This window comes from Tiliqua scincoides, chromosome 5, assembly GCF_035046505.1.
Source record: "Tiliqua scincoides isolate rTilSci1 chromosome 5, rTilSci1.hap2, whole genome shotgun sequence".
In the NCBI taxonomy this organism is placed as follows: Eukaryota; Metazoa; Chordata; class Lepidosauria; order Squamata; family Scincidae; genus Tiliqua; species Tiliqua scincoides.
The window spans coordinates 5,791,324-5,803,840 of NC_089825.1; the positions used below are offsets into that span (position 1 = coordinate 5,791,324).

Here is a 12,517-nt window from a genome sequence, read left to right on the forward strand (position 1 = left end):
ATCATTATCACAACTGTGCACACACTCATGACCATGCTGTACCATGTGCAAATATATACATAAATGCATGGTCGCAGAGGTTGTCTCTCCAGATCTTAAGAGAAAAAAATCCTGTTTTTTCATCAGTGAAGCATTTGCAAGCAATGACCATAAAGAATTGTAGACAGACATGTCCAGTTTAGACAATCAAAAAGGACCATCTTGTGGGGCGATGCTTCAGTGTTATGGACTGGGCCATGTGCACAACCATGTGTCATGTTTGTCAGTGTTTGGTTTTTTTCCTAGCAGGGCTCCAGTGCCTTTAAAGACTGAGTGAAAATAGAGATTCTGGAAGTCAGTTTTTGCCCCAGTGTGCTGAGGTGGTGGTAGAGAAAGCCTTACCTGCTGAATGTCCCTCAGTTTTTAAAGAGCCAGAAAAAAAGTATTGACAATCCATTGATGAGGTATGCCTGCCAAGACATTAATAGACCTGCAGCACCAAATTAAGGGGCTTTTGGGGTGTTGGTCCAGATTCTAAAAGAGCACTTGTGTCTTTTCAGGTATTCATACAGATGTGAAAGAAATGCACTGAAGTAGGAGCTCTGGAAATATTTGAAATTTTCTGATTCTGCAGTGAAAATAGTCCAGTGGCATAGCTAAAGGGGGACAAAGCTAAGTTTAGCAGGGGGCCTCATCACAGCGTGCAAGGGGCCCCTTTGGAGCCATTCCAGGCGGGGGCAGCAAAACAGAGGTGTATGCCTCCATTTTGCTCCCCCAGTTTGGAATGGCTCCGAAGGGGAGGGGAAGGGGCCCTGTTCACGCTGCGGTGAGGCTCCCTGCAAAACTTAGTGCTTTGCCCCCCCTCTAGCTATGCTACTGAGGTAGTGTATTTGCAGTTATGGATTTTTGTCCCCAGTCAAATGGCATGTTGATAAATAGTTGTACAATGATTTGTGGGTCAGAGATTAAATAAATGAGAAAAGCAATGCCTTGTACAAGAGATTGCATAATGAAGACAATGTCATAGAATGGGGAATGGTGTCCAAATTGTTCATTTTATAGGGAAAACCATGCTCCCGTCTCCTTTTTTCCATACAGCACGATGCTCTATGTAGCCCAATCTGTGTTAAGGGTGGCCCTGCTTTCTTTGTAGGAGTACATGTGAGTGCTTGCTGGCTACCATCCATGATTACTCTTCAATCAAAACAGGCTGTGCTACTGAGCATATTCTTTTACGTGGACAGCGATGCCTGGCTTGTGCAATGTTGGGTTTGTGCAGGTTCCTTTGTGCAGGTTCCTTTGTGCAGGTTTGCTTTTCAAGAGCCTAGTCTGTTTGTTTTAATTGGGAAACCTATGCAATAGCTGGACCTATTGGTTTTGAAGGATCCTATTAAGTGCTTCATATGGACAGTAAATGTTTTTTTTTCACCCTCTTTTGTTTTCCAGACATTTATAGTACTGAACAAAGGGAAGACAATCTTTCGATTTAGTGCCACTCCTGCCTTGTATATACTTAGTCCTTTCCATCCAGTCAGAAGAGCAGCAATTAAAATTTTGGTACATTCATATCCTTTCACTTGGACTTTCTGCTTTGTACATCAGCTTGGTACAAAATGACATAGTGGTTGTACTCATTGGCCTTTGTCCTGGTCATGAAACTGTCTTTCAGGACTGGTGCCTTTTGGAATTAGAAATTGGGGCCTAATTTATTTTGATGCAATCACATATAGAAAAAAAATTAAGCTGCTGGTCTTAAATAATGACTGTCATCTTGCACTAAGCCATTAAAATCCTGTGCCCAGGCAATCCAGGTTCTGCACCAAAAACAGCTGAATTCTGCAACCTGCACAGATTACATAAATGGACACATTTTCAAGATTTCTCTCATTTTGCATTGTTCATTCTGCATTTGTTGCAGCACACACTTGCATGTTTACTCGAAAGTAAGTCCTTTTGTGTTCTCTGCAACGTACACCCAGGAAAATATGTAGGATTGTTGCCTTAGCGTTTAATCCTATACTTAAAGCACTGGCGATGAGCCGTAGTGCTGGCTCAGGGTGCCATAAACGTGCTGCAAAGCATGTTTATAGCACCTGGAGAGTAGGGAGCACTGGTGCTGGGCCAGTGCTAGTCAGGCTCTGGGCCCAGTGGCAGCAGGAAGGGGATGTGCCACCGCTGGGGTAAGTGGAACCTCTGGTGGGAGGGGAAGGGTGGAATGAGAGCAGGTCAGGGTAGGAACTGGAGTGGGAGGGAGGTGGGACTGGCAGAGCCCAACACAGAGACTCTTGCATCTGTGCTGGCAAAATAGCCAGCAGAGACACTAGGAGACCCATTGCTGGGGCTGGGGTTTTCCTCAGGTGAAGGGGATGAAAGTCTTTTTCCCCCAAGGAGACTCTGGGCAGCTTCCCGGCATCCGCTGGATACAGCAGTAGCTGCTTTAGCACCGCTGCTCCAACGGGCACTGGGAAGCATAGGATTGGGCTGTCTGTCATAGCAAGGAGCTATGTAGGGAAATGAAGTTCTGCCCAGATCTTTGTTAGTCAAGTTGAAATGCTGGGACAAATTAAGAGGTCAATGCCTGGTGACTGAATGGACATCAGACTGGTCCCAGGTGAGTCTTTCTGGGAAGAGCAGTTTGGAAATAGGTCCACCTACCTAACTACTGAAGATGAGGGCCGCTGAGAAAGGGAAATTATGAGAAACACATATCCTAACTTTAAACTATGTTCATCTGTCCATTGACTTGATTGCATCTTCTTGGGTAGGCATGGTGAACAGGTGACAACCTTTTGACAACCTTAAAAGCAGCTGAAGACAGATAAATTCAACAGGTGAAGCATTTCTTAGCATGGCCTAAGAAAAGCATCACCTTCAGAATTTCTCTCCTTTCTGAAGCTGTTGTAAAAGGAATTCACGCTATAGCTACATAACAATGCTTTGGAAACTAGGGTGGTTATTCAGTTCCTCTGATGCCCTGGGATGATTAAGATGTGGGAATATTGGTCTTTTGGCAAACATTGCCCTGTGGTTGCAAGTAGTTTGCTATGCGGGTACCATGTGTCAACCCAGGATCTTTATTCAGTATCAAAAACTAAGGTTGCCAACTGACCAGGAAAAATCACTCTGGCCTGCTCTTTTGCAGTTAATAGCAACTTTATCTGTGAACAGTCAGTGAAGGTGTCGGTGATATGGCTGTACAATAGTATCACCTGTTCATGTCTGCAGATCAGGTCCCTACTGAAGGAAGAGCATCAGGGGCTGACTGAAAAATAAAATGGCAACCCAAATCAGGACTGTGAACTTGAACTGGAGCCCATTTGTCTCATTGCAGTTCTGTTCCTGCAAGACTGGTTTCCTTGTATGCATAAGTGACTTTGAACTGCCTAATCAGTGTTGTATCCATCAGTGATCAGGAGGATGAAAGATTCCTTCCCCTGAGTAGGAAGGAGCTTGGTTCCTATCTTTAATAGGGCATCATTGTCTGTCGATAAAAGCCATTCACATCAAGAGAACTTTTAAAAAAACAAAACCCAAGGCCAGCTTTATTTCCAAGTCAATAACCCAGCAGAATGGCACCTGAATCAGCAAGTATTTGAGCAATAATGTTAGGGGAGCAAACAAAAAGATCTGCATCTATTGACGAACTTGCATGAGAACAACTAGCTCTGTTCCCTTTCCACCTAATAGGTAAAAATATGGTAGGAGCATTTGCAGAGCCATAGAGCAATGGAATTGAGAGACACTGTATCCCTGCTGGAGGTCATCCTCCTCTCTAAATCTACTTTGATGTTCACCATCAGTTGTTGTTGGCAACCTTCAGTCTCGAAAGACTATGGTATTGCACTCTGAATGGTGGTTCTGGAACAGCGTCTAGTGTGGCTGAAAAGGCCGATTTGGGAGTGACAATCCCTTCCACACTGGGAGCAAGTGCAGTCTGTCCCTGGTCTGTCTCCCTGGCTATGGGTCTTCCTTCTTTGCCTCTTTGCCTCAGTCTGTTGGCCAAGTGTCTCTTCAAACTGGGAAAGGCCATGCTGCACAGCCTGCCTCCAAGCGGGTCAGTTCCCTGTTAGATTAGCGGAAGACCCATGTGATGTTTGTCTTTGTGAAACTAGACCATTGTATACTGTCAATGAGAACTACCAATAAATGCTTTAGTGTTTCCTCTTTTCAAGTAACTCTATAGCAGGAAATAGGAGATTTAGAAATGGCTACCGCATTTTATGCTGGCAAAATCTCAAGAGAAGAGATAGTGGTGGCAGAAAGCTGATTCACAGACTTGGAAAGAAGAGAGAGCACCTAAGGGATTGTGGTAGAGGATAAAAACAATGGCATGTGGATAAAAAACAATGATAAAAAGGATAAAGGAAGGATAAAGGAAGGATAAAAAACAATGGAATGCGGATCCGGTGAGGTCTGGGACACTGAGAGGAAGCAGGTGGTTTGTGGTTGCTGTAGATTAGAAGACTGGAGATAGGCAGGTGGAAAGAAGCACAGGTGATGATGATAACCAATGTTGAAAACTGATCAGGAAGCAGCAGCCGCAGTGTGGGGTGTCATGATGGAGCAGGAAGAGAACTGAGTCTGCCTTATTAGTACTATAGAATGGCTTTATTTCTAAACAAAGTGCTGGAGCACATGGTGGCCTGTAGTTTGCACCCTTTCACCTAGACACTACTCCTCCTACTCAGGATCAAGATAGTGTTCAGTCACGAAGAAAAAGCTCTCTGTGCATGTTTGGTGCACCTTCTCTTGTTGATTTACATGCTGAAGGGCTGAAACCTAAAACCGAAAGTAGGCTCTGACTTAAATTCAACTCTTGGGCTTAAGCAACACTGAAACGCACTCAATTTGCCTCTGAAATGAAAATAGCTAATCTTTACTATTTTCAATGTGCTGGACATGAAAATGACATTGAAATCGGTCAACTGGCTTTAGGAGAAACTAAATGCATAGCATACATATGTGGTGGGGAGGAAGTGGACATCTACCAGTATAGGTGGGCTTTTTTAAATCCGTGAATTCAGAACCTGCAGATTTGACTCAGCACGGATTCTGAACCTGTGCTGGAGGACCCTACCTGACCTCTCAGATGCAACCAGAAGAACCTTCTAGTCACATCTGGGAGGCTTTCTGAGACCCGGGGAGACTGTACATGGCCTCTCTGGGTCTCAGAACACGTTCCAGAGGTGCCCAAAAAGCACATCTGGTTTTTGTGAAATTCGCTTTTCTGACACCTCCGGACAAGACTGGAAGGTGCTTCTGGTTGTGTCCAAAGGTCCTCTGATGGCCCACCTGACGATTCCATTAGTCTGCGGGTTTTCATATCTGCTGGGGGTCTGGGAATGAATCATCCATGGATATTGAGAACAAACCTGCACATGTGTATGGATCTGTCTATTGCGGATCTGTCACAAACCATAACCAATTTTGCATTTTCATTGTCATATTAATAATAAATAATAAAACTTTATTTTTAACCCGCCCTTCTCCCTAACGGGACCCAGGGCGGCTAACAGCATATTAAAAAAAACAGATTTTAAAAACATTAATACATAGCAGATAAAAACATTTAAAAACACATTACAGAGGCCATAAAAACAGTAGTCAGATTAAAAGACAGAATAAAAGAGCAAGTCACTGAGGAATCAAGCCTGTAAAAAACTAAAAGATGTATAAAAATGTTAAGAAGGCCAGAAATCAGAAGGCTTGTTTAAACAACAGTGTTTTCAGGCCTCGCCGAAAACTCTCAAGAGAGGGAGCCATTCTCAAATCAAGGGGAAGGGAGTTCCATAATGTTGGTGCCACCACCGAGAAGGCCCTATTTCTTGCAGCCGCCCCCCAGACCTCCTTGGGTGGCGGCACTTGCAAAAAGGCCTTCTCTGATGACCTGAGATGGCGAGCCGGATTGTACGGGAGTAGGCGGTCTCTAAGATATCCTGGCCCAGAGCAGTATAGGGCTTTAAAGGTCAAAACCAGCACCTTGAATTGGGCCCGGAAACGAATGGGCAGCCAATGTAGCCCCCGGAGAAGCGGACTGACAGAGTCAAACCGCCTGGCTCCGGTGACCACACGGGCCGCTGCATTCTGTACTAATTGTAGTTTCCGAACCGTCTTCAGGGGCAGCCCCACATAGAGCGCGTTACAATAATCTAACCTTGATGTCACCGTGGCATGGATCACCGTGGCCAGGTCTGCATGATCCAAGTACGGTCGCAGCTGGCGCACCAGCCGAAGCTGAGCAAAGGCCCCCCTAGCCACAGCCGCCACCTGGGAATCCAGGAGCAGCTGCGAGTCCAGGAGGACCCCCAAGCTGCGAACCTGCTCCTTCAGAGGGAGTGCAACCCCATTCAGAGCAAGCCGATAATCCAGCATCTGCATCGAGGATTTCCAAACCAGGAGAGCCTCTGTCTTATCCGGATTTAATTTCAGCTTGTTAGCCCCCATCCAGATCCTCACTGCTTCCAGACAGCGCTCCAGGCCCTCAACTGCCACCCTGGAGTCTGGAGGAAAGGAGAGATAGAGCCAGGTCATATTCATGTTCAGCACCTCAAAATCTGTAAGAAATGATTAATTTAATCTTGGGGGAATGACCTTTGTCAAACTTTGTTGTCTGGTGTAACTTTGGCTGTAACTGCTTCGCAAAGCTTGGCCTACCTATTGCCATTTCCACTGTCTGTTTTCGTTCTGCATGGGTTCATCTCCTTGACCTCCTAGTGTTCCTGTGTCAGCTTCTTCACCATCCTCACTGGAGGAAGTTCACTTAAAGATCTGACTGAAGGCTTTCCGGCTACTGAGTGGGAGATTTGTTGTTGAAGCCAAAGCTTTCTGGAGTCACTTGACTTTACTTTCACCTGCAGTCTTTCCAATTAGAGGAAAATCAGACTGCTCAGTTTAGGGCTGTTTGCAAGGAGTACCCTGCAGTTAAGATGAAGGAAGAGAGCATGTTTTAGAAGGGCACAAACTAATAGGACCTGGTGCAGGTTGCCCTTAGAGATGCATAGAACCACTTACCCAGCTGAGAAATTTCACTAGTTGGATCTGATATGCTTTTCCTTCCTTTGAATTGGTAAGGCTCAGTGTTTCAAACTTTTGGCAGTAGGGCCCACTGAGACACCTTGTGCCCTGTACCCCGTCATGGTTTGCCAGAGAAGGGGGCTGCTAGGCTGCCCTTTTTTGCACCTCAGCTTTATCAGAATGGATGGCTAAGAGTGATATTATAGCCATTTGTGTAGTAGGTGAGACAAGGGCCTAGGAGGATTGCTCCTGGCCCTATAAAGCTTTTACACTCCTAGACACTAGTGTGTACATTAAGCATGGGGCATTTATACTTTAGTACAGTGTTATTCAAACTGTGTGGCGTGGCTCTTTAGGGAGGCGCCAGGAACTCAAAGGGGAGGCGCAGGATGTCCTCTCGCAGCGATATAGTCACACCCCTGGGCAGAATATGAGCCCGTCTTCTGCACTTTTTTTAAAGCAGAAGAAACGGGCGTTGCTCAGCTGCGAGAGTGGCTGCTGCCTCCCCGCCCTCTTCTCCCTCCACTCCCAGGCTGCTGCCTTCTGTGTTTGCTCTTCAGCTCCAACCCCCATCTGGCAAGTACCGAGAATGCTCAGCTTGCAGTCCTTAACCCTCGCTGATCCTTGTCCGGTTGGTTCCTAGTTCCCAGCCTGGGATCACTTCTCATCAAAGTGAAATCTCTCTTTTCAACCCCCTCCCTCTTCCACTCCCCCCTTTCAATCTCCAAACCTTCCAGCTTTCCTCCCCCTCCCCAAATAAAGCGCTTCCTATTTTACCAGTCACCAGGAGTCTTAAAGTTGTTTCCATGCAGTTAGCAAAGGGGGGGGGGGAGAGAGAGAGAGAGAGAGAAGCACACACTATGCTTGGCCAGGAGCAGAAAAAGGGTACTGTTTTTAAAGTGATTTATTAATCTTGTTGTTTGACTGAAGAGGAGAGGCTGTATTTTTAAAGTGGTGAATCTTGCTATTTGAAGGGAATACTTATCAGCCATTGATGAAGTGATTGCCAGCCCAATCCTATCCACACTTTCCTGGGAGTAAGCCCCTTTGACTCTAATGGGACTTACTTCTGAGTAGACATGCATAGGCTTGAGCTGTGCATCTCGTAGTATAGGAGACAAATCAGCTTCCTAATCAAACCCTTATCAGCTCTGATATATTTTCATGGTCTATTTTTGTTTTCCCCACCAGCTGCTGGAAAAACTGAATTTCATTAAATTAATAAAGGGTTCAATCCTATCCAAGGAGAATGGGAGAAATGACTAGTTGGATTGGGGTCCACAGGGGTGTGTGTGTGTGTGTGTAATGTTGGTCAGACTGGTTGTTCACAAAGTTCATTTGATAAAACAATTCTATTGGTATGCTTACAAAGTTTAAAAAAATGAGTCCTCCTGGACCAGACAAAATCTACCTACTCCAGCATCCAGTCGCCAACAGTGATCAGCAGCTGCTCATTTATAAAGCATGTATATTGCTGTGTATTAATAATATATTTTAAGATCTGCATTTAATTAATGATATGATTAATATAATTAATATTAATATAGTTAATATACATTTAATATTTAATATTATATTATAATATAATATTATTATGTTATAATATAATATGTCACCGCCCACACTGCCAAAGATCTCCAGCAGCTCATGGATCGTTTTAGCAAGGCCTGCCAAGACTTTGGACTGATGATCAGCTTGAAGAAAACACAGGTCATGGTTCAGGATGTGGACTCACCTCCCTGCATTACAATCTCTGCGCACGAACTGGAGGTTGTCCATGACTTTGTGTACCTTGGCTCAACGATTTCTGACACTCTTTCTCTCGATACCGAGCTAAACAAACACATCGGTAAAGCAGCTACCATGTTTTCCAGACTCACAAAGAGAGTCTGGTCCAACAAGAAGCTGATGGAACATACCAAGATTTAGGTCTACAGAGCTTGCGTCTTGAGTACACTTCTGTATTGCAGTGAGTCATGGACTCTTCCCACACGACAGGAGAGGAATCTGAACACTTTCCACATGCACTGCCTCCGACACATCCTCGGTATCACCTGGCAGGACAAAGTTCCGAACAACACAGTCCTGGAACGAGCTGGAATCTCTAGCATGTATGCACTGCTGAAACGGAGACGCCTGCATTGGCTTGGTCATGTTGTGAGAATGGGCGATGGCTGGATCCCAAAGGATCCCCTCTATGGAGAACTTGTGGAGGGAAAGCGCCCTACAGGTAGACCACAGTTGCGCTACAAGGACATTTGCAAGAGGGATCTGAAGGCCTTAGGAGTGGACCTCAATAGGTGGGAAACCCTGGCCTCTGAGCAGCCTGTTTGGAGGCAGGCTGTGCAGCATGGCCTCTCCTAGTTTGAAGAGGCACTTGCCCAACAGGCTGAGGCAAAGAAGGAAGGCCCACAGCCAGGGAGACACACCAGGGACAGACTACATTTGCTCCCAGTGTGGAAGGGATTGTTACTTCCGAATTGGCTTCTTCAGCCACACTAGACGGTGTTCCATAACCACTTTTTAGAGTGCGATACCATAGTCTCCCGAGACTGGATGCCAATGATGATGATAATAAATATAATATTATAATATTATATTTAATATAGTTAATATATCTGGCCACTTCCTGTTTAATGATGTCACTTCCAGCCCTCAGGAATATGATGGGGAGTCATGGCCAACAGCTACGGGGGTCAAGGGAGCCACTGGCCGGAAAAGTTTGAGTACCACTGCTTTAGTATGTTGGTTGCAGTGCTGTTTGAGATTGCTGCTATAAAATGCACTACATTCTGGTTAAATTAGGAGAATTGGTCACAACCCTTGCACAGAGCGATGGTAAAACTGACAAGCTTTTTCAGCAGAGATCGCCAGCAAATCCCAAGAAGCTCCTTTACTGTAGAGGTTAAATTCCCAAGGAGAGTCAAGTGGTTTGCAGTTTGGTCTCTTTGAGAGAAGGGAAAGTTGTCACTTTGGATGGGATTAAAACTTCATGTGGTGGTAGAGTCTTTGGAAAGAAGGAAGCTGGTAAATAAACTAGACAGGATGGTGATAGGCCCCTTGTCAGATTCACCTTTCCAGTGAAGGAGCTTGTCTGCTCTAGCTGCAGACGGTCACATTCATTTTTTTTCTCTGAGCATTATGTGCAAGAGTCTGTGGGTCTCGTTGCTGCAGAGGTCTCCCTGAATGGAAGTGAAATCAGATAGAATTGAATGTGGGCATTGAGAATTTTCCTCTGTATCAGCTACAATATCAGCACTGGAGAAATTAACGTGGTGGATAACTGGTGTTTCCATAGTGAAGAGGCAACGTTGCTGCTTTATTTGGTTTTGCTGTTGCTCTTCACCAACAGGGTGAGGGTCAAATTGCTTGCTCCCAACCATGTTCATTGGCCACAAGACACATACACCTCATGACATTTCCTGGGAGTCCTTGGGGCTGTCGCTTCTTGCTCTCTGGATGCTGTCAGTGCAATCAGGCTCAGAAAGTAAGGCAAGGCAAATTTCATTCTTTATCCACACTTGAAGGCCTTATATTTTTGGCGTCTCCTTCCTCCTAACTGCAACCTTGAGTGAGTGCACTGGTGTTGCTTTTTAAGCAAGTGTGGGTGGTTTTAGCAAGACTGCGAAATGGAGCTCCTGTGATGGAGCACACTTCCAGGAGTATATATTTGTGGAAAGGAAATTAGCTGCCTCTAAACTCTTTGCATCCATGCTGTACTACAGACCGTATGCACAGATCTGTATGCAAAAGCACAGGCTTGATGGCTCTAATTCAACAAAGTGCTTACATTATGGGCTGCTTTAAATAGATTATTAAAATGCATGTCACTCATGACTCAGCAAAGCATGCGTTTTGCTTCCATTGCCTTTGATGCTTTACCCAAAGAGGGAGTGTATACAAGATAAATGTGCATTTAATGAGCTGGTATTATCATTTGAGAAAGACAGAAATCTAGGGCTATGGGCATGACTGGGTGTACTGGGGGGGGGGGGGAAGCTCAGTCAAAAATCTGTACCACGTAACCAGACGTTCACAGCAGCAAAATGGAATTCTGTAACATGTTTGAATTCACAGTTTAAGCAACAATGCACAATATTTCTTATTTTTGCATCAGTTATCCTGCAGTTTTGACCACCTAGCATTTATTTATTCATTTATTCACATTTTTATACCGCCCTTCCTCCAAAGAGCTCAGGGCGGAGTACACAGCTGCTCCCCTCCTTTTGTCCTTATAACAACCCTGTGAGGTAGGTGAGGCTGAGAGAAAGTGGCTGGCCCAAGGTCACCCAGGAAGCTTCATGGCTGAGGGGGGATTCGAACCTGGATCTTCCACCTCCCAAACCACTACACCACATAGGGAGAGATGAGAAACTCTACTTTAGCCCTGCCCGCTTTGACTACTGATAATCTCATTTAGTAACTCCCACAATGTTAAAGCATAAGAACATAAGAAGAGCCCTGTTGGATCAGGCCAAGTATCCATCTAGTCCCGTTTACGGTATCTTACAGTGGCCCATCAGATACCTCAGGTAGCACACAAGGCAACAAGAGACCTGCATCCTGGTGCCCTCCCTTGCACCTGGCGTTCTGAGGTAGCCTACTTCTAAAACCAGGAGGTTACATGTACCCATCATGCTGTGATGTTTTCATCCAAAAATCTGTTCAACCCCCTTTTCTAGTCATCCATACCATCACCACATCCTGTGGCAAGGAGTTCCACAGACTAATAATATGCTGGGTAAAGAAATATTTTCTTTTGTCTGTTCTAACTCCCCCAACATTCAATTTTAGTGGCTGTCCCCTTGTTCTGGTGCTGTGTGAGAGGGAAAAGAGCATCTCTCTATCCACTCTGTCCATCCCCTGCATAATTTTGTATGTCTCAATCATGTTGCTTCTCAGGTGCTTTTTTTCTAGTTATATATCCATACCTGCAACCTTAAGAATTAGGAAGTTTCTTTTTAGAAAAAAAGTGGAGATTCTGAGAAGCTGAACTCTACAGACCCTTATGTTCTTATGACCCATTACTACAGACAATCTGCTTAGCATGCTGGTAGTCTATCACCTTGTTCTCCTCCTGTTGCAAATAACTGTCTTGGGGCAAATAGCTACATCCTTTGGGATGTCAGGAGGAAAATCTTGCCTTGGGAAAAGGTAACATGCCTTCCCATGCAGTGGCATAGCTAGAGGGGGTGCAAAGCACTAAGTTTTGCAGAGAGCCTCACTGCAGCACGTATGGGGCCCCTCCCCCTCTTCTTTGGAGCCATTCCAGCCATAAACCCCCGTTTTACTCCCACCACCTAGAATGGCTTGGAGAGGGTAGGCTCTTGCATGCTGCGTTGTGGCTCCTTGCAAAACTTAGTGCTTTGCACCCTCTTTAGCTACGCCATTGTTTCCATTTACTATGGTCGGAATCTGCACACCCCTTTTTGTGAAGGAAGAGACACTTCTGATTTTAAACCCGCCCTTTTTTTTAAACAGTGGGCTTAAAATAATGCGTAGTTGGGTACCTTGCATGAATAGC

At 45.1% G+C, this 12,517-nt stretch overlaps 1 protein-coding gene across 9 annotated transcripts in view; it reads left to right on the forward strand.

Annotated features, from left to right (window-relative positions):
• LOC136654387 (sodium channel protein type 5 subunit alpha-like) overlaps positions 1-12,517 on the forward strand; it is a 319,548-nt gene that overhangs the window by 75,862 nt on the left and 231,169 nt on the right. For all 9 annotated transcript variants that reach the window (XM_066631371.1, XM_066631373.1, XM_066631374.1 and 6 more), the window contains exon 3: positions 1,426-1,543. In XM_066631371.1, the coding sequence (XP_066487468.1) occupies positions 1,426-1,543 (118 nt within the window). The remainder of the gene's footprint in view (positions 1-1,425; positions 1,544-12,517) is intronic.